Source organism: Octopus sinensis, linkage group LG17, assembly GCF_006345805.1.
Source record: "Octopus sinensis linkage group LG17, ASM634580v1, whole genome shotgun sequence".
Lineage (NCBI taxonomy): Eukaryota > Metazoa > Mollusca > Cephalopoda > Octopoda > Octopodidae > Octopus > Octopus sinensis.
In genome coordinates, this window is record NC_043013.1 from 16,344,026 (window position 1) to 16,370,478 (window position 26,453).

Genomic DNA, 26,453 nt, shown 5'->3' on the forward strand with positions numbered 1-26,453 from the left:
ATTAACGCGGAAAAGTCTGTGGGCTTGCAACTGGGCACCTGGAGAGGCAAGCCCATGCCGTCCAACAGCGTCGTAGGGCGCTGGACAGACGGACCCGTTAAACTGCTCGGGGTCTGGTTCGGTCCGGACCTCCAGGTGGATAAGAACTGGGAAGAGGTGACGAGCAGGGTGGCACGTCTCACCCAGAAATGGGCCGAGAGGAAGCTGTCCCTGAAAGGTCGAGCGGAGGTGGCGAATGCGTACATCGCATCCGTCATCTATTACCGCTTGACCGTCGTCCCTTGTCCCGACCGCTGGTTGGCCAAGCTGGTACGCCTGCTCTTCGACTTTTTGTGGAAGGGTCAGGTGCCACTGGTCAGGCGATCCATCTGCTGTCAACGACCGCTGAACGGAGGCCTTGGAATGCTGTGGTTGCTGTTGCGCAGACATGCGCTCAGGCTGCGGCATCTCAAGCGCATCCTAGACGGTGAACAGGTGTGGTCGTCTTTTGTCAGACGCGATTTTCCGCAGCTCGTCTCTTTGACGGAGCTGCAGACCTGGATCAAACGTAGACCGAGAAAGGGCGCTTGGCACCTCGAGTGCCGTCAAGCCCTCTCCGCCCTCCACCAGGCGGGCAATGCGGTCGGTTACAGCTCCACTCTAGCGTTCTATAGAGGGTTAGTGGAGGAAAAATGCGACGACGTTCTCGGGGAAACTCTAGGCGTTGAAGACGACGAACTGAGCGGTCTGTTCGGGAGGACTTTCGGGCCGGGGCCGATGGATAATTTCCAGAGGTCTCTCGCCTGGCAGTGTTACCGAGGGGCTCTGCCTGTTCGAGATAAACTCTACCGGCACGGAAGTGCCGTCAGCCGGCCTGCCCGAGGTGTTGCCAGGACGACGAAACCGTTCTGCACGCACTCGTCCAGTGCCCGAGTATTGCTGAAATATGGGTTTATGTCGAACAGCTACTGTCACGTGTAGGACGGATCCGACTATCGGCCGAATCCATAGTGAAGATTGCCCCGCCGACCTCCTTTAACAAGGAGGGCGAGGCCGTTTTCTTGTGCCTTGTGGCTGTGGCGAAAGAAGTCGTGTGGTGGACTCGTTTGAAAGGGCTAAAGTCAGACACTTTCCTCTTTGGTCAAGGCCTCATCAACTTTTTCAAGTTTCACTTGAAAAGGAAGATGAGGTTAGAGAGGAAAATGCTGTCCGATAGCAAGTTTTATGAAAGGTGGGTGAATTGTGCGAGACTGGCCTGTATAAATGGACCAGTTCTCAGGTTTCGCCTGTGATTTCAAAGAAAAAGGTAATGTAAAAGGAGAAGAAAGGGGACTCTCTACACCCCCTTTTTTTGACCAGGCTTTTGTAGGGTTTTTTCCACCAGGAACCTTTCGAGACGTCTCCCCCTTTTGGGAGTTTTTCATTGTTGAATTTTATAAGTTGTTATAAAGATTTTTACTCGATGTTTTTAAAAAAAACGGCAAAACCCTTTGTAACCTTTCGTCCTGTCTTGTCCCTTTATGTAATCATGCGTGTCAGCCCTTGTGGCCAATAAAAAAGAATTGATTATTATTATTATTATTATTATTATTATTATTAATTGTTATTATTATTATTATTATTATTATTATTAATTATTAATTATTATTATTATTATTATTATTATTAATTATTATTATTATTATTATTATTATTATTATACCTCAGTTTTGACTTGTGGATTTTGAGAAAAGAGGAAAATGAATTTAGAAATATACACACACTTTACCATGTCCTGTGTGTGGCTTAGTGACAACATATATGTTATTGATCATTTATTGTTTCACAGAAACTTCCTTGTCATCTTGCCATTGTTAATACAGTAAGCTAGTTATTGCTCACTTTGTAATGTGCAATGATATTATAGTTCCTAAAATTTGATATAAAATAAATGCATCAATAAATGTCTTTGAAAAACTAACTCTTTATCTCTCTCGGTTCTCCATTAACAGGTATATCAAGACAACGTTTATGATGAAAACTCCGAGTTCTTCTCTTTTAAAAAAGTCCTCACAGAAATGGGACCTGACTACAACAATGTGGAGTTGGCATCCTTCATGTCGTCTTCGAAAGGATTCATGGGAGAGTAAGTCAAGGAGCTAACTTCTAAAATTCCTCAGTAATGAACATTCATGACTAAGATGGAAACCTCCACCTACTAGCAACAACAACAATAACAACAATAACAATCATTTCTAATATAGGTACGAGGCCTGAAATTTGCAGGGATGAGGTTAGTTTATTATACTGACTCTAATGCTTGACGGGTACTTAATTTATGTGCCCTAAAAGGATGAAAGGCATAGTTGATCTCAGCAGAATTTGAACTCAGAATGTTGAGATGAACAAATGTCACTAAGCATTTTGTTCAGCATGCTAATGATTCTTCTAGCTACCACCTTAATAATAATAATAATAATAATAACAATCATCATCATCATCATCATCGTTTAGCATCCGCTTCCATGCTGGCATGGGTTGGACGGTTCAACTGGGGTCTGGGAAGCCAGAAGGCTGCACCAGGCCCAGTCTGATCTGGCAGTGTTTCTACGGCTGGATGCCCTTCCTAATGCCAACCACTCCATGAGTGTAGTGGGTGCATTTTACATGCCACCGGCACAGGTGCCAGGTGAGGCTGGCAAACGGCCATGATCGGATGGTGCTTTTTACGTGCCACCAGCACGGAGGCCAGGCGAAGCTGGCAACAGCCATAATCGGATGGTGCTTTTTACATGCCACCGGCACGGCTATATATTATAAATATTATATATATTTATATATATATAATATTATAAAAATATGTTAGTGTTATTTAATTTCTGAATGGTTTTGCTGCCGTTTGTTTATGTTGTTTGATTTCTTTATCCATCAGTTTCTACTAAGACAGAGACGCGAGTAAAATTAATAATAAACAAAAACAAAATTTTGGAAACAGCCTAAAGGGAGATAATTGAGAAAGACTTGACAGTCAACATAAGATCGTAATCATGTAAAGTAAAGTAAATATAACTAATAATCCAGAATCCTTGTCCGGTACTGGATCGATCCCAAAATCTAATCAGTTCATGTCAGTCACGAGACCAACCATCTCTGAAAGTTTCATCTGAATCCATCCAGCAGTTCTTATCTATCACATCTTTGATATGCTACTGTGTCAAGGCTGAAAAGTCACAACTACATAGGCACCTTAAACAATCAGCGAAAGTATGGTATGTATTACCAAGCATTAATCATTCACTGGAGATGACTGATTGTATTTCTTCACCAAAAAGTAGGTAGTGAGATGATTTTCACAAAGCACTTGTCTGATAGCAGGCCCCACCCCACACACAACAACAACAACTGTCTATTATGACTGAATGAGTAAGAATACAGGACAACAACTGCTCGATATGAATCTACAAGTTGGCAATGCTCAAAGACTGACTGAGTGAACGCAGAATGATTTGCTTGCTCTGCATGCATCTTGGACAAATCTGGCTGATGGTGCTACCCTATCATTAGAATTCATCCTGAACCAGCCATGCCTCCACTTTAACTGTATGATGCCAATGATTTCTTGGAACCATCCATAATCCTCAAACTAAAAATTCTTCTACAGGATACTGTTTAATTGATCTCCGTCCATGCCCCACTGACTCCTTGAGAACCCCACTGCTTTATTTCCTCCCAACATTAACCTATAATCTGCAGACTGTGTGTGTGTGCCTGATAACATTCCAGATGACTTATAATGGTTTCAAATTTTGGCACAAGGCCAGCAATTCCTAGGGAGTGGATAAGTCTATTACATTGACCCCAGTGTTCAACTGGTACTTATTTTATCAACTCTGAAAGTCTGAAAAGTAAAGTCAACCCCCACCTTTATTTGATCTCAGACCATAAAGTTAGGAGAAATGCTTCTAACCATTTTTCCCAGTGCAGTAACGCTTCTGCCAGCTCACTGCCTTAAGATGACTAATAATGGAGATGATACAACCCATCTTACCTAACCTATTTGCCATTCCGTCCCTTCCCCCCCCACCCCTCTTCCCACCTGTTTTGATGTTTTTCTTTCATTTACTTCACTTCTTTTATCTAGGTGTGGCTTCCGTGCTGGATATTTTGAAGCTGTGAACCTTGACCCTGAAGTCGTACCTTATCTTAACAAATCAATATCAGCAAAACTCTGCTCCTCCGTACCTGGGCAGGTGAGACTTGTTACTTATTGCTTTATTTCAGTTAGTAAACATTAGTAGTAGTAGTAGTAGTAGTAGTAGTGGTAGTAGTTGTTGTTGTGATAGTGGTGGTGATGGTAGTTGTAGCAGTTTATTGTAATAAGACAAACTCTGCAGTCAACTTGGCTAATCACTCATATGTAAATATGCACACACACACACACACATACACACCAACATACACACCAACACACACACACATACATACACAAACACACACATACACACATACACACCAACATACACACACACACACACACCAACACACACACACAAGGTATATGTGTGTTTATGTCAGTGGAAACATACACACACATATGCACATTGACCTCACCAGTGTTAGTGCCATCCATAAGCATCCAGCACACTTCAGCATTCAGCTGAAGAAATCTTGCCAAAACAGACCGTAGAGATTGGCACAGTCTTCTGGCTTGACATCACCTGCCAAACCATCCAACTCATGCCAGTATGCGAATCGGACATTAAACGATGATGAGGATGATGATGATATATCATTATGATTTTCTCTTGCTCTCCATCCGTCATAGACGGAATGGGTTGTTGCAGTCCAAGTCAGTTCCTATTCAGAATTACTGTCATCCAAGACGTGTCAGGGGAAAGTGTCTTGTTCATACATTTTATTTGGTATGGTAAAATTTTAAAAGTCATATAATCATTGTGTGTCTGACCCCAATCAGGCTGTATTGTCCCCCTCTATGTTTGGGCTCATGTGGCTAATAAAGAAATTGGATGGATGTCTTTCCTATTGTTAACCATTTTATATAGCATACTGGATATGTTTCATTGTGGCACAAGCACTAGTGAGGTTGCCTTGGATTCCTTAGGATTAGAATCCTCTCTATTACATGATATGTTATTTCATTCAAGGTGATTTGTTCAAGATGGCATGGTGAAGAGGGAGTGATAACAGGAAAACCAGGAAAGCTGGGTGAAGCTTTCAAGTGGGTGATGGTAGAATCAGTGAGGGGTGATTATTGGGGCCCTGGGATATGTAACACACTGCCTAAATATCAATCTTGAGAAATTAGGATTCTCAAAACCAGAAAGGAGAAAGCTAATTTAAAGACTACAGATACAGTCCATCACTGGAACTGTAAAAATCTGTAAAACTTCCCAGAAGTTTATCATTTAAATATATATGTGCAACTATATGCATGAGAATACATACATAAAACATGCAAATCTGGACATACATACATACATGCATGCATGCATACCTACCCATCCACCCACTATCTACCCATCCACCCACTACCTACCCATCCACCCACTACCTACCCATCCATCCTTGGCAGTAATTAAACTGATCAAACTCTTCTATAAGTCAAATATTGTTGAAAATGACCATCATCATTTTCTTTGCAATCTCAAACCTTGCTCTGCTCTCTCTCTCTCTCATATATATATATATATATTATATATATATATATATAGCTGTGTGTGTGTGTGGTTCTGAGTGTATAAGAACTACAAGAGACCAAACTAGGCTTAAATCCATTTATTCATATTATCAGACATTCAAGATCTTGTTAAGTTATGATCTTTGAATTATTTTACTATAAGGCATTTTGATGGTATGCACTGCTCCCTCACTCAAATAACAACAATAATAATCCTTTCTACAATGGGCACTAGGCCTGAAAATTTGGGAGAGGGGGGGGGGGCTAGTCGATTACATTGACTCCAGTGCTCAACTGGTACTTATTTCATCAACCCCAAAAGGATGAAGGGCAAAGTCGACCTCAGCAGAATTTGACAACAACAGTAATAATAGTTTTTGATTTAAACTCAAGGCAAGCATTTTGAAAGAAGGGGGTTAGTCAATTGCATCAATGCCAGTATTTGACTGGAATTATATTTCATTGAACTTGACAGGATTTGAACTCAGGACATAAAGTATCACAATGAGTGCTGGAAGGCATTTTTCCAACTCTCCAATGTTTCTGTCAACTCACTGCCTCATGGCAACAGTAATAATATGTCGGTCGTTATCTGTAACTTATGCTTTATCATTAGAGTTCAATAACTGGTGCATACAGGAATTATCATAGTTACTTGTTGTGATAACATAGAAAATAATAATAATAATAATAACATCAACAACAATAATTATTATTTCTAACTAGCAGTGTCACCCGGCGTTGTTCAGGTTTGTTTCGACCCTTTAGAATTGGAATTTTTGAAAAGTAAAAATTTTGCATTATGTAGCTTGTTATTCTCTTTAAGTGAACATTTTTCTGGTTGAAATACACCGAAAGATGGCGACACAGCAGTAAAAAAATCGTAAAAAATATGGATTTTCATTGAAAAAAGCACCTTTTTGGTGTTAACATGGTCTGATTTGAATTTTTTCTTCTATGGAAGGAAGAGCAAGCCTTCTTCTATCATACTCTCAATTTTGGTCAACTTGCACCGCAGGGTCTTGGAGGAGATAGTGTTAGTTGAAGGCTACCAAACCTGTCACACACAGACAACTTCAGCTTTATATATAGAGAGATTTAGGCACGGGGCCTAAAATTTTGTAGAGAGAAATAAGTCAGTTAAGTCGACTCCATTATTTGACTGGTATTTTATATCATTGAGCCCAGAAGGATGAACAGCAATGTTGATCTTGGAGGGATTTGAACTCAGAATGTAAAGTGCTGGAACAGATATTGTGAGATATTTTGTTTGATTTTCTAACTATCCTGGTAATCTATATTGCATCATCTGGAATGGATGGATATTAAGTGAGACATGTTAGTGCTCCAAAAATATTTCTTGGGACAAGAAATTTTAGAACTTTTAGAATTGTACTTTCAGTCTCAGACTTTTTGTTAAGGTTTGCAAGTTCAAAAAAGGTATTTGAAAAATGGCATGCTAGATCCATATTGTGCAGTAATACTAATTTCAACAATAGTGACAGCAACAACATAAAAAGTAATTGTTTCAAATTTTGGCACAAGGCCAGCAATTTTTAAGAGGACGGGTAGATTGATTACATTAACCCCATTACTTGGCTGGTACTTTATTTTATCAACCCCAAATGATTGAATGGTAAAAAATCAGCAGGATTTGAATACAGATGTATGTATATATATGTATGTATATATATATATATATATATATATATATATATATATATATATATATATGTATATATGTATATATGTATATATTTATTTATATATTATTTATATATATATATTTATATATATGTATATGTATGTATGTATATATATATATATATATGTATGTGTGTATGTATGTATATATATGTACATATATAGATATGTATGTATTTTCTTGTGCAGTAATACTAATTTTCTGCTGCTTTGAATAAAGTATATATATATATATATATATATATATATATATATATACACATATACATTTGTATATATGTATACACACACACACATACACATCATCATTGTCATCATCATTTAACATCCGTTTTCCATGCTGACATGGGTTGGGCAGTTAGACTGGAGCTAGTAAGGCTAAGGGCTACACCAGGCTCCATTGTCTGTTCTGGCATGGTGTCTATGGTTGGATGACCTTCCTAACACCAACCACTCTACAGAGTATACTGGGTGCTTTTAACATGGTACGAGTACCAGTATCAATTCTGCTGATATATCCCATGCTGATTGTAAACAAACATTACCATCATACACACTATGTCATTCATTTGCTATCTTCCCTGAAAACATGTCTGGCCACCATGCTGTTCATGTTCAAAGCATCAGGAGAAATATTTGCTTGTTTGGAAACAGGAGAAATGCTGGTGACAGCAAGAGCATCCAGCTTTAGAATGTCTTCCTTATGGAATTTCATCTTACCCATGCAACCATGGAAAAGTAGATACTAAAACAACGATGATGATGAAGATAATGAAATATATTATGCAGTTTTTACTTGATAATAAATATGTGTAATATAAGAGAAGTTCAATCAATAGATTATACAGAAGTTTGGGTGGTGTAGAGTGAGGGTTGTGGTGTACTACGACAGAAACATTATCATGGTTTAACCATTTCAAAATAGTAACTCTTAGAGAGGATTTTTTTATCGTCTAGGTTTAGTGAACCTAGTTAAATATCTTAAGCACCTCTCTGGAGTGCTTTCCATGATATTATCATAAATGTTTATCATTGACTCGGTTAATAAACTCATTATCATAAAGAATTATCTCCGACTAGGTTAATATACTCATTATCATCATTGATTATCACTGATTGGGTTAATATATTTATGATCATAATTAGTTATCACTGGCTGGGTCAATGAACTCATCATCATCATTTAGCATCCATCTTCTGTGCTGGCATGTGTTGGGTGGATACAAGATACAACAAACAACAGGACTGCATTGAACTCCATTGTCTGCTTTGGCATGTTTTTCGTGGCTAGATGCCTTTCCTATTGCCAATCACTTTACTGAATGTACTGAGTCCTTTTTTCATGGCACTGTCATCAGTAAGGTTGCCAAGCAACTTGCAAGTCGAAGGAAAAAAAAGGCTAGAGAGGAAGATGGCTTTCTGCCAAATGCTGAGAGGCTAAAGTATAATAGACAAAGAGACACAGATATCTCGCTATAGAGGAGATACACGGCTAGCCTGCATTATATAAAGATGGTTTGGAGTAACTGGAAGGAAGATAAAGATGGTAGTGACAATGTGTCAAATCTGAGAACCATTTTGTTCCACTGTTCTGAAAAGAAATCCTGTGTACCAAGCCTCGTCTTTTTATTTAAAAATAAAAACATGATATGACAGAGTGAAAATATACATTTGAAGGAGTTTTGTTTTTGGGGTGTGATGCCCTAAACTTTAGGGGTCAAATTATCTGGTCCCTTTTTTACACAAGTTAAGATGTTTGACTTCTTCATTGAGTAACTGTGCAGATGCCCATGAAGTTGTAAGGTTGTAAGTTTGTTGATGGACACTTGGCGATAGGTTTACATGGGGTCTCGCAGTCAGAATACAAACCCCAGTATTAGCTCATGTGATCTCTATTTTTTTAGATGGTGGGGTATTTGGAATGTGAAAAATTCCATATGATCCCTAATTTAAAGACAGTAGAGTGTTTGTATTAGAATAAATCCCAATATAGGGTCACGAAACCCCTAAATTTAAAGGTAACTATGTCAATCATTGTTATAAATTTTATGCTATCAAAAGACAAGAGACTTACGTCAGTTAAGGACAATTTCTTGTGTCTGGAAACTGTTTTGTTTGAATTTTTGTTTCAACAATGGACACACTGGTTACATGACATCACATACGATTGCTAGACATTTTTAGATATCATGAGATCCTGGTTTTAGTGGAAATGATAGAATGAAGGAATCTATTTAAAGAAAGTTTTTGTTTATGTTTTTTGGCTCTGATCCAGCAGACTTATGATCCAGTACCTCTAAGATCTTTAAAATATGTCTCTACTTATACCTCCTTGACTGTCCCCTTCATTCTATAAAACAAATGGCTATGATTTGAAAGATATTCGGTTACTATTTCTTATAGGTTAAACAACATCATTAAAGCTTCTTCTTTGGCTTGAGGTAGTTGAAACAAGATTGGCGAAAGTCCAAAGAATTCAACAAAAGTGTTCTTTCTGTCATGTTCCTATGTTCTTACAATAGATGTAAGGGCAAGGGCAGTAGTAGTGATGTAGTAGCATCAGTAGTGGTGGTGGTGGCAGTAGTAGTCGCAGCATTGCACATGGTGGTGGTGGTGGTGGTGGTACATACTGTAACCCATTTAGTCTTACAGGCACCATCCAAGACTTCATCTTTGTGTATTGAATGTTAAGAATAAGTCAGCTTGTCAGTGACCTTCTCTCTCCAATTCATATATCCATGCAAGTATTTGAACCCAGCCACTACAAGGTGTAAGCAAACACTTGTCAGTTTTGATTCAACAGCAGGTGGTTTGTTCCTAGCCTGTGATCCCTATTCACAGACCAATGGACTAACATTGGGAGTTAAGTGTTTTATCCACTGACATGGTGCAATGATGGCTACAGGGAATGAAACTCTGACTTCTCATCTGATTAACGAGTATCCTATTGAGTCTAGCAACCACATCTTTTGTCAATAAACTCCTCTAACATTTTAAAAATATGAACCATATGAGTATAACCTGAGCTCACAATACAGATAAGATGCTATGAAAGCCCAAGGTAGATTTATTCAGTCTGTTTTCCCATGATAGCATGGGTTTGGGGAATATATAGTTGCGACATTGTCTTGTAGCTGGATGCCCTTCCTGTCAGTAACCCTTATCTGTTTTGCAAGTAAGAGATCCCTTATTTCACGTGGCTTGAAGGTATGTAGGGAGCAGATGATTTGTTGTCAGAAGAAATGACAACAGCAACACAACTCACTGCTCATGACTTTTGTTGAGTGCAAATGTAAGCACACTTGTATGATGGGCTGCTTTCGGCAGCTGTCTACCAAATCCATTCAGAAAGCTTTGGTCAACCTGAAGCTAGAGTAGAAAACACTTACCCAAAGTGTCATGCAGTGGGACTGAAACTGAAACCATGTGGTTGGGTGGCAAACTTAACCACACAGTCATGTTTTTGTTTATGATCTATGAACATTTTGTTCAATTGAACACTGCCATATCACCAGGTTTGCACCAAAGCAATCAACAGCTCCCAAACAACAGCAACTTCTACTCCACTAATAAATCGCAGTGGACTTGTCCTGACCCTCAGACAATGACAGCAAGTGAAATGTTGAAAGCAGTAAACTCAGACAGACAGCGTGCTGGAGTGTTACAGTCAGTGTATGTTTGATATTCTGCGTGATGTCTATAAGATACCACATAACTTATCACTGGATTTCTCATTGATCTTTTTGTTTTATGCACGAAGTTTTGATGCAGCACGAAGTTTTGTCAGTGAACAGGTCGCGGTCTCAAAGCGATGAAAATATTTTGACAAATTAAATTTAAATGTTGAAGTGAATCTAACGGTTTTTGTGTGTTTCTTAAATGGCTTATAAAAACCTTCTACACTGCAATTGTTTTTTTTCCAGCACACAATCTCAGATCAAGTCACTCACTATGCAAGTACATCTCCATTTTTCTTTTATGTTTTTCCTAAAGGCCCTTATGGATGTGATTGTCAATCCACCAAAACCAAGTGAACCATCATACACACATTTTATGCAGGTAATTTTACCTTCTTGGACCTCCCTTTTTCTTTCAACCATTTTGTGACCCTAGTTCTGTTAAAATACACTGCCTTTATTTCAATTTCTTTTGAAAATAATCAAGAATTCAGTAAAATAACATTGTCACTATTGACCCTTTTGTTTCCATATTTCGGATCTTTTCGGTTTGAACGGCAGTTTTTTCTAGTGGTGTCATATGAAATTGTCACCCATAATTATGACCCTAGTATCGATCTATTGCATTTCAATCTGTTTTAGAGTTGGGGTTAGAGTTAGGGTTAGTTAGGGGTGGGGGAAGGGTATCTCTTTTTCTTCAGAAATGTAAATAAACTCAATCTGTTTCTTAAACGAGGGACATATTCATATGGCACAGAATGTTTTCACCTCAATAGACGTCATTGATTGGTTGAAATTGCAGAAAGTGAGGAAAAAAAACAACAAATATCTTACAAACTGTAGAATTTTCTCAATAAAGCCAAGTGAAAAAGATATTTTATAAACACATTCTACCAGTATACGAAGTTTAAAAGTGTTTAGTTACGTGGAAATTATTTTAAAAAACTGCCGTTCAAACCGAAAAGATCCCCATATTTCTGTTGGAATACTCTGCTTTTGTTTCAATTAATTCTGAAAATAATGAAGAATTTAGAAAAATGTCTTTGTCATTGTTAAGGTGGTATTAGAAACATAAATTATCATAAATTATCATAAATTATCATAAAACTTGGATGCTTTTAAATTTAGATCACCTTTACCTTTTTGTCACGATATTTCTGCCATCAGAGGATTAAGTCTATCCCCAAGGTGATGGATTTGGTAGTTTTTACCAAAAATATTGTTCCATTTTGGTTAATATTTCACAGGAGAAAGAAAACGTTTTGAGTCAGCTGAAAGAGAAAGCCCTTTTGACAACAAGTACATTCAACTCAATTGAAGGAATGAAGTGTAACATCCTCCAGGGGGCAATGTATGCATTTCCTCGCATCTTTTTGCCACCTAAAGCCATTGAAACTGCAAAGGTAAGTTCACTAATAATTGATTATTTCATTCACAACATTTAACAGGTTATAGATATTGAGATTTAACTGTATATAGTTAGAAGTTGTTTGTTTGAAACTATTAGTATCTCTCATTAGCAGCATAAGTAATAAATAAAAAAAATATTATATTTTTACCTTAGGAAGCCAAACTGTAATTAACAGGTAGTTACTGAACAAATATAGTTCAAAGAATATGGTACTCATGAATCTAAAGATCCCAGCCTTTGTAATATGATAGCATAAATTAAATTGGCAATGTTAGGTGCAAGCATGGCTGTGGGTTAAAAAGGTCACTTCCCGACTGTGTGAGTTCAGGTTCAGTCCCACTGAAAATAACAGCCAAATCCCTCTCAACTAACACCACACTGTTTTAAAATGGACATCATCATCATCATCATCATCCTCATTTAACATCTGTTTTCCATGCTGGCATGAGTTGGATGGTTTGACTGGAGCAGGCCAGCCAGGGAACTATTTGCCTGTTTTGACATCGTTTCTACAGCTGGATACCCTTCCTAGTGCCAACCACTTTACAGAGCATACTAGGTGCTTTTTATGTGGCACCACCATGGGTGCTTTTAAATGGTGCTTGCTTGAGTGCCTCTTATATGGGACCAGCACCAGTGCTTTTTATGTGGTGCATGGCATGAGTGCTTTTTACATGGCACCAACACAAGTACTTTCCATGTATTACCTGAAGGAGTGTTTTTTTTATGTGGCAGCAGCACAAATGCTTTGAGATAATTAACACTTACCTACATACTTATAAAAAGATAGTATATTTCTGGCTTGAATGGTTTTGAATATAGACCCATTTGATCTGGGCTAATTGAGAGGCTAAACAACAAGTTAATGTATATTTTAGCAAGTCATGGAGGCCATACAATCTTGTTCCCCTTTTCTTTGCTTTTGTGTTCTTCCATCTGCCTAAGAAGTCTTTGTTGCCTCTTCCAACAGTTAATATTGTCTCTCTTTTTTTTATATATATTACCTACAGTCTATGGGTATAAGCCCAGATTTCCTCTACTGTTCCGAACTGTTAGAAGCAACAGGAATTTGTGTCGTGCCAGGAAGTGGATTTGGTCAACAAGAGGGAACATACCACTTTCGTTCAACAATATTACCTCAACTGAATGAACTGAAGAAGATGATGTGTGGCTTCCAAGAATTCCATGAGAAATTCATGAACAAATATAAGTGATGTGTTGACTATGATGAGGATGATGACAACATTTGTAATGTATACGACAATGATGATGATGATAATTATGATGTCATGTCAATTTAAACAAGGAAAAGAATAGATTATATTTTTTTATATGTTTATCAATTTTTCTTTCTTTTTAAAATTTTTTTTTGAGAAATTTAAAAATTTTATACGTGTTTATTATTTCAAGTTTTATTATCGACCTTCTTCTCCCCACTTCCTCTGACCCCGTCTTCCAAAGTGCAGCTCTTTTTCTGTCATGTGGTTCCCATTCAGTGCTGATATTTTTTAATGTTCTATTTTGTGCACGCACCCACACACACGCATATATATTTATATACAAATGCCCAGGATAGATCTGGGAAGATGGGAAGATCGATCATAGTTCAAATAAGGACTCAATACACAATTATGTAGAGTGTATATTTTATTGTTGCTGTTGTTATTATTATTATTAATAATAATAACAATAATAATAATAATAATAATAATAATAATAATAATAATAATAATGATAATAATAATAATAATGATAATAGCAACAGCAGCAAGAGGCCCTATAAAGAGTTTATCCATTTTCAACATTTCAACTGAACTGTGAAACAGATAAGAGATAGCTCTCTAGAGGTCCTCTCGTTAATATTAAAAGACATATTTATATAAACACTATATATATATATATATATCGTGGCTTTTCGACATGTGACATTTATTTTACAAAGCAATCTTTGTGTCTTATTCTATGGTAAGTGTTGGACACATCCTGTTTCCTCCAGCCACTTCTCCGATGCCCTACTGATCCCAACATAAATGTCAACACACCTCATTTCATTGACTCCTGGACACTAGTAACCTAATTATAGTTGGCACCAAACCTTGGTTCTTCTAATAACTATACACCACTGCCCTTTTTTTTTCTCTCTCTTTTGTCACTCTTTATAGATTATTTAATACAAACAAATATATTTTCTTGTAATAATCTACCTCCTCAGAGAAAAGTTTGTTTCGTCAAACAATATTTCACACATCTTCAAATTCATTTTTCAACTAATTTTTTTTCTTGATATGGCAGCTGAATTTTGCTCAAAGCATGTGCATGCATACACATACACACTTAGATACAGATATAGATATATACAAAAGATATATATATTACACTTGTCTAATGCTCTAGAGTTTGCCTCTTTTTTGGATATATGAAATACTGGCAATATATATATATATATATATATATATATATATATATATATATATATATATATATATGTATATAAACATATTAGAATGTCTTTAGGTTGTGATATTAATTAAAAGTAGTTGCTCCAATCAGTGTCACAGTTCTCTCCACCCACACCAAAAAAAAAACACATTAAAATAATTTTCAGACTTGCAACAACAACAACAACAACAACCCTGTTCTAACTTTTTGTTAAAAGTTGTATCCAAATTTTGTCCCCACCCCCCACCCCGTTTATGTATTCCAGTTTCAATTCTAAGTGCATTTTTTTTTTAATCCTTTAATCGCAGAATGTTTCAAAGCACCTGTTGTACTCTTGATTACATTTCCCTGGTGATAATGATATTGATTGCGATTGTGTTGATGCTGACAATAAGTGTCACAACAATAATTAGAATGAGATGATGATGTTTATGGTCCTGATGCTTTGCTTTCATTTTTAAATGTTTTTGCCTTAAGACTGGAATCCAATCAGTTAATGTTCTTTGATGTGCATTGAATTCTCTTAATCTTGTGTTTCTTTGTGGCAGCCCTTCTGTTTAGTGTTTTCTGGATGCAAGCAATTGTGATGCTCTGTACATCCTATCCATTTATCTACATATCCATTTATCTAGCCAATTAGTTAATTGGTTAGCTTTTATTTTCTCTCTGTGTAACTCTCTGTCTTTCTGTCCATCTGTCTGTCCATCCGCCCATCCTTTTGTTCATCTGACCATTTGTCTATATATGTATGTCTATCTGTCCATCTATCTATCTAAGTTCCTATCTGTCTATGTCCCTCCTCCTCTCTCTACCCATATATGTGCCTATCTATCTACATTACATTCACCCTCCACCCATTTATACACCTTTATCTGCAGAAGTATTACTGTATAAATGTTGATATGCTATGATGCATAATTATTACAAATCATTAACAAGCCTCTCTAACTAGAAGTACCAATCTTAATTATAGTGAGGACTCTTTTCTATGATTTAGCATTGACAAACAAAGGTCCCCAGTAGAGATTCTGTTAGGGGAGATTTGGCTGCAACATTTAAGAAGTCACGAGACTCCTAAGAAAGTTCCTTTACTACATAATATGACTGTGCTAATTTTCAGAACAATTAGCTGCTACCTGTTGCTACCTGTTGTTGATTCATTGATAACTGACATCTCTTCCTACTGAATATGTGGGAGACCTATTGAGTCAAGTACGTCAATATCAAAATAAATATCAAATGGAAATTGTAGTTACGATACCTGTGCTGGTGGCACGTAAAATGCACCATCCAAACGTGGCCGATGCCAGCGCTGCCTTGACTTGCTTCCATGCTGGTGGCACGTAAAAAGCACCAACCGATTGTGGCCGCTGCCAGCCTCCCCTAGCACCTGTGCCAGTGGCACGTAAAAAGCACCCACTACACTCAGGAGTGGTTGGCGTTAGGAAGTCATCCAGCTTTAGAAACACTGCCAGATCAGACTGGAGCCTGGTGCAGCCTTCTGGCTTCCCAGACCCCGGTTGAACCTTCGAACCCATGCTAGGATGGAAAACGGATGTTAAACAACGATGATGATGAGGATGATGATTTCATGCCTCCACAGAAATATGGCTGCCAGATGCAGTAACTATGGCTGCCACACTAGCTATTACTTAGGTCCATATCTGTTGTGTGTTATATTTTCACAGTTAATGGTCTCATGGAATATGACTGCTACATGCAATAGATTCGCTTACTACTACCTAAATCTGTTTTTTTTTTTTTTGTTCATGTGCTTATTTTTTTAAATTAAAGGTTAAATACCAAGTTTATTACTGGTACTCTGTCAGTTACAACAATGGAACAGTTATGATGATAGAACAGCCTGCTCATGAAATTAACGTGCAAGTGGTTGAGCACTCCACAAATACACACACCCTTAACATAGTTCTCAAGGATGCAGAATGTGACAAGGCTGGCCCTTTGAATTACTGGTACAACTCATTCTTGCCAACTGAGTGGACTGGAGCAACGTGAAATAAAGTGTCTTGCTCAAGGATACGTGTTCCTAGGAATCAACTCACAATTGTAAGATTGTGAGCCACACTCCTTAATATCAAGATTAACCTTATGTATAAAGGTAGATACAGCTTTCATTCTTCATCCTTTTAATTTTGAGAATTTATTTGTACTCCACCCCCACCTACTCCTAGTGTCTTTTGGTCTACCTTGCCACAATACCTATATACCGCCAGGTAGAATGAACCACTGAAGTTTCAAACACTTTCAGGAAGACAACAGAGAACCAATAAGAGACAAGAAGACATGAACTCTTCTCTACCCTTGTGTTGGGTATGTGCAACCAGTAACTCTTCTCCTGTCTTGCCCTCTCCCACCCCTTAACAACATACTCTTCTCTCACTTAACTTTGTTTTAAAAAAGTATTTAGTTTGGAAATTAGGTATCTTTAATCAACTCCTCTTCTCTGTTGGCTTGCTAGGAACAACCCGTGCGACATCACACAATGGTTATGGTCTTGTCTCATAGCTTTATATGTGATGTGAAAATATCATGTCACATCGTACTGTATAACTTAGGAGGGTTGCAATGTAGACTGTAGCACAGAATGTGGCAGTAGAGGGGTATCCAATAGTCATAACCTGGATGCAGCCCAGTCCCCTTCAAGTTAAGGGCCAAAACTTGCATGAGGTGGGTGGGCTTCTTCTATGAAGACATTCTGCTGTTTGTCTCTCTCTAGAATTTCTTACTGTTTAATGCCATATGTGTGTGTGTGTGTGTGTGTGTGTGTACATACACAACCCAGTTTAATTAAAAGATAGGGAGCGATTTTCGAAGGATCTAATACGGCAGCTATCTATTTGGCTGTGTGGTTAAGATGTTTTCTTCTAAAACTATGTGTCTTCAGGTTCAATCCCACTGTGTAGAACCTTTGGATAAGTGTCTTCTACCATAGCTTTGAATCAACTGAAGAATTGTGAATTACATTTGGAAGACAAAAACTGCGTGAAACACTATCAGAAGGGCTATTCCTAATTTTAGTTGGTAAATTTAGTTTTTCGCATGTCTAACCATGGGGCACCTGGCTGCCTTTAGGCAAGTCCTCTCCATTACAAATATATAGGGGTCAGGTCTGCCAGATGGAAATAATTTCCTTCCTTCTTCCCACTAGCCTTGAAGCCCCTGGTAAAGGGCTAATGGATTTTGTCCTTCATATTGCAATGGAGTCTTGTAAAGAGAAAAAGAAAGCAATAAAAAGAAACAAGGAAATATCTTTTATTTTTATGTTGTATTTGTTACGGTCACTGGGCTGCAGTTGTACTGGGGCACTGCCTTGGGGGGGTTTTGTCAGACAAAATCACCCCCACCCCACAGTACTTATGCTTTTAAAGTGCCATGCCGTGAGACTGATCCCAAAGCCATGGAGTTACAGAGTGAGCTCCTTAACCACACAGCCATGCCTGTATCCGTAAATCAGCTATTTTTACTTTGTATATTTTCTTTTCTTCATTTTTTCCCCCCTGATATATTTGTTGTTGTTGTTGTTGTTGTTGTTGAGGTCACCCCTTAACAGGTTAAAGACATTCCAGTCTTGACCATCAGTTATGACTATCCTGTAGTTATCATTCTTTCAGTTATAATGTATTTTGGACAACGATATCCAATGTTTATTTCCAACTTTTAAGACTAGCATGCAATTTGAGGTAGATTTCGCTGCTGCTTCTACCAGCTTAAGCAACCATGTAGAGGCTCTCTCTCTGTGTTAGTGGTAATAGTATTGATGATGTTGATGTTTTTTTAGCCAAGGGTCAGCTATGATCGAGCAGATTCCTATGACAAATGGCATTCCAATTGTGACCACCCCATTTTCCTTAACGCAGGAAACCCTAAGATCACATCTAACATATCCTCTTCTTTAGAGAGTAGCGTGTAATTTGAGGGAGATCTGGCTGCTATTTCTAGCGAGTTGAGTGACCACATAGTTCCTCTCTCAGCTCATCACTGTGATGTTGTTGTTGTTGATGCACAGATCAGCTGTGACCATCCTCTCTAATCATTCAAACATAGGGTGATCTTTCTATATCGACATTTTGCCAGACATGGTATATCTTAGACAACATTACCCAATGTGTTCTTCTGTTTAATATATGACTTGAGAGATTTAGCTGCTATTTCTAGCAGGCTGGCTGACTATGTAGAAGCTCGTGTTGTGTCATTCATCCATAATTTTTTTTGTATAAGATGTTTTTTTTTTGTTCTTTTTCTTTAAAAATTTCTTTGCTAAATTATCTTTGATATTGGCGCCAAAATGTCTCCATTGAATGAGACAGTTTCCATCTTGATGGAAATATCTATGTCTAGTGTACTAATGAAGCTGTCTGCCTGCTTGCCTGCCTGCCTGCCTGTCTGTCTCTGCCTGTCTGACTGCCTGTCTGCCTTTCTGTAGCCATCTTCCTCTAAACCAGTGGTTCTCAACCATTTTTCCCCCTATGGACCCCTTTGATTCCGATTTCACTTGGGTGGACCCCCATAGCCATTTGGTCCTATTGTATTTTTACAAATAACCCTTTTGATACCAACCCGTCTCAAACCACTTTTGGTTCTACTACTATACCTACTTTGTGTTTTAAGTGATCTTAATTAAAACCTTTCATTAAAATTCCTTGTTAATTTGTGTTCTGGAAACCAGGACAACGTTATTTTACTAAGTTCTTTATTATTTTAGAAATTAATTGAAACGAAGACTGTATTTCAAAGTGAATATGGTAACGGAAAGGTTAAATATTATTGGGAATTGTTTTAAAAACTTGTTAAAATATTTTGTGCATTAACCAATTTACTGCCCATAGATTTTAATGAAAAAATCTTATATGAGTCCTGAGACCCATATGAACCCCCAAGGGTCATATGGACCCAAGTTGAGAACCACTGATCTACACCTACTCCTTCACATTCTCTAAACTTTGCTACCTTTAACCCCCAACTAAACTTCCGTTTACTCACAAAAATAAAACCTTTTGAAACCTTGTATGTTGCCTAAAATGTCCTTGAAAACTGTCAATTTTATGATATTCTTCTTTTTCATTAGGTGAAGCCTGTTTTAACTATTATTAACTAAATGAAGAAACTGAACAATTTTAATGATGTAATTAAGTGAGCAATAGCTTATTGTTTACACACACACACATAGTATGTGTATGTACAAGAGGGTGGTGCTGAAAGTTCTTGGCTTTGGGTAAAAGAAAATAGAGGAGGATGAGTTAATTATGATTTTATTCAACATATTCTCCTTTCAGATTGACATACTAATTGCAGGCAGTCCTTCATTTTTTTCTAAGTTCTGTAAAAGAACTCTGAGGGTTGGGCCTCCAACCAGACCTTTCATGATCCCCTTAAAGCCAGGAACTTTTCAACACTCCCTTGTATATGCACACACACACACACCTCTATGTTCATACATAAAGCTAAGTCATCACAAGGCAAGAGGACAACAACAGTAAAAACAAATGTCAACAATGATATAACGGAAGAGAAAGAAGATAACTTCTGCCAGGTCAGGTCAGGTCAGGTCAGTTAAATTATTCCTAGCTTCATCAAAACGACCATCATCAGCATGATAACAATGGTTTCAAATATAGACACAAAGCCAGCAATTTTGGGAATAATAAGTATAAAGTGCAAGCATGACTGTGTAAGCAAAAAAGTGCATTGGGATGTTATCCAAGTGCATGGCTTCAAAATAACAGAACGGGGATACAAACACAAATCAGGGGCTATGACAGAAAATGAGAATTACGGGATTTTGAAAGGCTTTCCATTAAAAAAAATTTATGACCCTATTAAAGCAAGTTGGTCATATACAATTGTAGGGGACAAAATAAAGGGTAAGATCATAGGTTTTGCAATTTCCTGTTATAGAAAAGTCAATACCAAAGGGATTGGAAAAATTGAGAAATATCTGGATCTAGCCAAAGAGCTGAGGAGACTGTGGAAGGCCAAGACAACAATTATTCCTGTAGTAATTGGTGCACTTGGCACAACACCCAAAATGCTATCTAAAAGACTGGAGATTGGAATTGAAATTTTCATTGTCAACCTGCAGGAAAGTACCATCCTATTATATTCTACAAGAATCCCATGAAAGATTTTTAGGATTTGAGGAGACTTGTCACCAAACTCCAAGATAACATTCCTGCTAATTAAATTAACTTTATTATATTTTCTTTTATCTGCCACAAGGGCAGCTGATGTAAGGGACATTACAAAAACAGTTTTCAGTTTGAGTGAGGGCTTACTTGAAAATGGTGGTGGGAGCAAAAAGGAGTGGGAAGGGATGGGATAAAAAGTATACATAGCTTACAAAAGATGTGGAAGATAGAATCCTCTTGATACAGGAGAACATTCAACTAAGGTCAACCAAGGAACCCTAAAGACTCAGGATCACCCTAACCACCAGGGGTACAAACCCTTGCCCAACTGTTTACTGGAGAGAGTACTTTCTTTCCCAAGTGGAACTGAAAAATTGAATGAGGGCTTGACCAAAGAGTGAGGTGTCTGCCTTCAAACCTTTTAATATTGTCTAAAATACAACTACTTTCACTATAACTACCAAACAGAATAATAATAATAGTAATAATAATAATAATAATAATATTGAGAAGAAGAAAAAGAATGATGATGCTTTCTTTTATTTGCAACCCAAGCAAATGTGATACAAAATAGACACTATGTAGATTTACATTGAATCAAATGAGTCCCCAAAATGCATGAAATATAATTATACATGGCATATACATACACACATTAAAAAAAAAAGATGATGACGATGCAATCCTCTTGCTACAAGATGACCTACCAAGGAATCCCTACCATCCAAGAGTAAGCACCCTCTCCAGCTGTTGTTCCCTAATCTATTGTCTCATACTTAGAAAGGTGCCATCCACTCTCACCATTTTTACTGCTTTCAGTAAATTCACTGAAGGAAAGTACTTGCCTCTCTACCCTCACCTTCCTTTTCAACTAAAATTTGTAAAAGTCAAGGCCTTTACTTAGGAAGAAAGTCTTTGCCCTTGTACCTTTCAGCCTCCTCCACCAGATAGCTTCTTTCATTATTGCTGCAAGACAGAGCTAAACTGCCTTCTTTGCCTGGTTAAAAGTAGGCAGCAGGGCAATCATTATGATGGATTCAGCTGATAGCCAGATCCATCGAGTGTGTGCAGATAAGGATTTCTTTTATTTGTCACAAGGGGTCAAAGACTTTGGGTGCAGTACAAAGGTGAGACATATAGGGAAAATAACAAGAAACAATGGGGAAGGAACAGTTACAACAATAATAATAATAATAATTGTTTCTACTCCAGGGCACTAGACCTGAAATTTTGATGGAGTGCAGACGAGTGAATTACATCAACCCCAGTACTCAAATGATACATATTTTATTGGCCCCAAAAGAATGACAGGCAAAGTCAACTTTGATGGAATTTGAACTCTGAATGTAAATCTGAAAGAGATGCTGCTAAACATTTTGACAGCTCGCCACCTTGATAATGATATTGATGAAATAACAGGTATGGTATGAGGTTATAGTGATAGAACAGTAATTCCATCATTATAAGTTCAGTTCTTACTACTATCACAACGTTGTACTCCTATACAAACTCCTTAACTATCGGAACATTTCATACATATCTTCATCCTTATTGTCATCATTTTACATCTGCTTTCCATCCTGGACAGCTTGTCAGAGTACACGTCAGTTCTTATTCAGGAATACTTCCGTCTTAGTTTGAAGAACCATATAACACTCGTATGTTATATTTTGTGGTTAGGTTTCTACAACTGGATGCCCTTTCTAACATTAACCATTCTACAGAATGTTAGGGAGCATTTTATCATTGCATCAGCATTAGTGATGTTGCCTATAATCCCATATAGTATATTTGTGTATGAAATGTACACACACACATATATATGTGTGGAGGCACAATGGCCCAGTGGTTAGGGCAGCGGACTTGCGGTTGTAGGATCGCGGTTTCGATCCCCAGACCAGGTGTTGTGAGTGTTTATTGAGTGAAAACACCTAAAGCTCCACAAGGCTCCGGCAGGGGGTGGTGGCGATCCCTGCTGTACTCTTTCGCCACAACTTTCTCTCTCTCGCAGAGTGGCGTCATTTGAAGGCTAAAAACAATACGAAGTGCATTGTGACCAGCAATGTGTAGCAACATCTGATAGCCTGGTCAGTCACGGTGATATATATATATATATATATATATATATGAGTAAAATCTCACTTCCCCTCTCATGTACATTTGTGCTTTGAATGTTATGCAACACATTAAATAATAAAAAGATATTTAACTACCAATGTCAAGATCCCTGTTTTTCAATGGTGCTATAAAATATTTTCTAATATTTACCATACTGAAGATGGTAAGGAGTTTTTGGTCAGTATTTTGTTCCGTTTGTGTGATTAGATACAAGGTCAGTCACTGGTTCTTGTATAGGCACATCTTGTGGTGTTCCAGACATTTTATTTGCCCACAATACATGATGTATCATGTTACTATGTAATATGTTTCCATACTCATGGATGTGATACTCTATATCAGAAATGATATTACATATTGGAGTTCATAAGATACTGTTTCGTTATGCTATATCGACAATATCTCTATGATGTAGTGTGCAGTAGATTGTTATGTGAGAATGAGCCACACAGCTCACTAAAGTGAGTGGATATAGGATTGACTAATAAATAGCCAGTGGTCACTGGAAAGTCAATACTGGGTCATGTGACCAGGGTATATATGTATTTACCAAGTATTGTTATCAGAAGGAACAATACTTGATAAAAGAGAAAATCAGATGGTTGTGTCACCTAGGTACCAGCATGGTTGTGTGGTTAAGCTGTTCACTTCACAGCCATGTGGTCCCAGGTTCAATCCCACTGGGTGGCACATTGAGCAAGTGTCTTCTATCACAGCCTCCAGTAAACCAATATTTTTAAAATATATTTGGTAGACAAGAACTGTGTTGGAGTTTTGTCATGTATGTATGTTACATCTTTCAGTGATGTGCCTTGGTGAAAGATGTAACATTGGCAGGAAAATCAATAAACTTGGTGCATTCAAACAAAAATACCTTAATGTTTGGTTTGTACAGAAGCTCCTATGTCACTCTTACCATCAAGAATGTAGTGAACTGGTGACTAATCTGTTGGAAATCTACAATCAATTGAGATAGCTTTTGGCAAAATACGTGATGTTTAACATACAAAAACAAAAAACTAAAACCATAATAAATTTTGACATGGTAACAGATCAAGTGACATGGAGAGATGTGTTGCAGACATATTCAATTCGGATCAGATTTACAAAATATCAAAACGTTGGATGATGAGGATAATGACGATGCTGTAGTGATGATTATGATTATAATGAAGATGATACAGAGGAAGAGGAGGTGACGGTGGTGGTGGTGGTGGTGGTGGTTTTGATGAAGGTGATGGTGGTGATGATGCAGATTATGATGATGATGGTTATGGTAGTGATAGTGATTATGGTGAAAATGATGATGGCTTTAGTAGTGGCTGATGATGATGGATAGCAACACAAATATTTCTCTTCTTCAAGGAATTCATGCAGGGTTGTCTACACATGAAAACCAGACACAATTACCAAATAAAAAAGGAAGTAAAACATGGCTTTTGCTGAAGATTCAGCTTGTAAAATTATCATTTTTTTTATCCTGCTGTTGTCAATAAAATAAATTTTGAAAATGAAGTAGACTTGATTACTTAAATTCTTTATTTACATTATTTACATTTGACGGTTATTTGTCCTCATCTTGTTTGTTGTTAACACAACGTTTCGGCTGATATACCCTCCAGCCTTCATCAGGTGTCTTGGGGGAAATTTTAAACCTGGGTTCTCATTCCTAGTTTCGAACCAAGGTTTGAAATTTCTCCAAGAAACCTGATGAAGGCTGGAGAGTACATCAGCCTTCAAACAACAAACAAGATGAGGACAAATATCCGTCATATGTAAATAATTGTACATAATTCCTCATCTCTTAAATATAGAACTGTATTAAATTCCTTAATGGAATATTTTGGAACTATCAACTTCTGTATGTCTGTCTTTGTATTTATATATATATATTCTTTACCAAGAACAGTACTGGTTGGAGTTTCATCCAGCTAAGCCATCATTGGTGGTGGCATAGCTAGCCAAAACTTTGAAGTCACCGTCAACACTATTCTTGTTAAAGAATAATAAATTTGTATGGAGTTATCTTTCAGGTTGATTTAAACATTTTTTTATTATAACTGAACATAAAAACAAACTTATATATATATATATATATATATATATAATCAAAATAAGCAACAAGTATATCCAAGGTAGAGTAATACAATTGTTTCATGCTACTTCATTTTATTAAACACTGAAGTAGCATGAAGCAATTGTACTACTCTACCTTGGATATCCTTGTTGCTTATTTTGATTATAATCACCCCATTTGATTTATATGGATAATACCATACAAAATTCTGGTGCCTTTAACTTAAGTACCATATTCATCTAAATCTAAATTTTGCTGAACTTACATATATATATATATTAAATTAGAGATAAAACCACTATTAGGCAAATCAAACAGTGAAAAACATAAACCAAAACATAGAAATAAAATTAATTAATATAATATACAAAATTTGGTTTATGTTTTTCACTGTTTGATTTGCCTAATAGTGGTTTTATCTCTAATTTAATATATATATTTATACTGTAAAATTAGATTTAATCCTAAATCTATTTTTTCCCTGTAAGTTTGGATTTACTCCCTAATATTATTATTATATATATATATATATATAGAGAGAGAGAGAGAGAGAGAAGGTTGTTTGCTATGGCTGGCCAGAGAAGGGCCATCTGGTTTTACATCTATAAAGCGCTTAGCTGTATAGATAACTCCTTAGACTCAAATGGCAAGAGGCACATAATTTCTCCAGAACTGGGAACCAATGGTCACTCTGACCAGCCAAAGCAAACAATCTTCTAAATATACTACTGTGAATTTGTGTGTGTAATCTGGAAATCAATACAATGAGCTTCTCTACCGGAAAACACTCAGCGAGAAATGGAAGAAAATTTGAAGAAAGAAGGAAAAAAATATTCATAATAATAATAATAATAATAATAATCATGTCTCATAAAGATTGACATTACTCTTCATGAAGATAAATAGACAATAAGAAGACTGTGATTTCCTCATTTATATTTTGAATTTCTGTGTTTCTGCAGTTGCTTCCATTTTACATTTTGAGCCTGAAGAAGACTGCTGGTCTGTCAAAGTATCATAATCCTTTCTGCTCTAAGCACAAGGCCTGGAACTTTGCTGGAGGGGGATTGTCAATTACATTGACCCCAGTACATGACTGGTACAGTAGCATAAAATCGATCTTCTCAAGAAAAAAAAATGGTGTCTTGTAATTGATCCACAACACGACATTTCTTACAGTTTTATTCTATGAATTATCATTATCAACACGCCATCATTTATTTTT

General features: G+C 37.1%; 1 protein-coding gene across 1 annotated transcript in view; it reads left to right on the top strand.

Moving 5' to 3' along the window:
- LOC115220843 (alanine aminotransferase 1) overlaps positions 1-14,311 on the top strand; it is a 65,214-nt gene extending 50,903 nt beyond the window's left edge. The window contains exons 8-12 of the mRNA XM_029791023.2: positions 1,971-2,104; positions 4,100-4,208; positions 11,354-11,419; positions 12,285-12,440; positions 13,459-14,311. Of these exons, the coding sequence (XP_029646883.1) occupies positions 1,971-2,104; positions 4,100-4,208; positions 11,354-11,419; positions 12,285-12,440; positions 13,459-13,662 (669 nt within the window). The 3' untranslated portion in view covers positions 13,663-14,311. The remainder of the gene's footprint in view (positions 1-1,970; positions 2,105-4,099; positions 4,209-11,353; positions 11,420-12,284; positions 12,441-13,458) is intronic.
- The last annotated feature ends 12,142 nt before the right edge of the window (positions 14,312-26,453 follow it).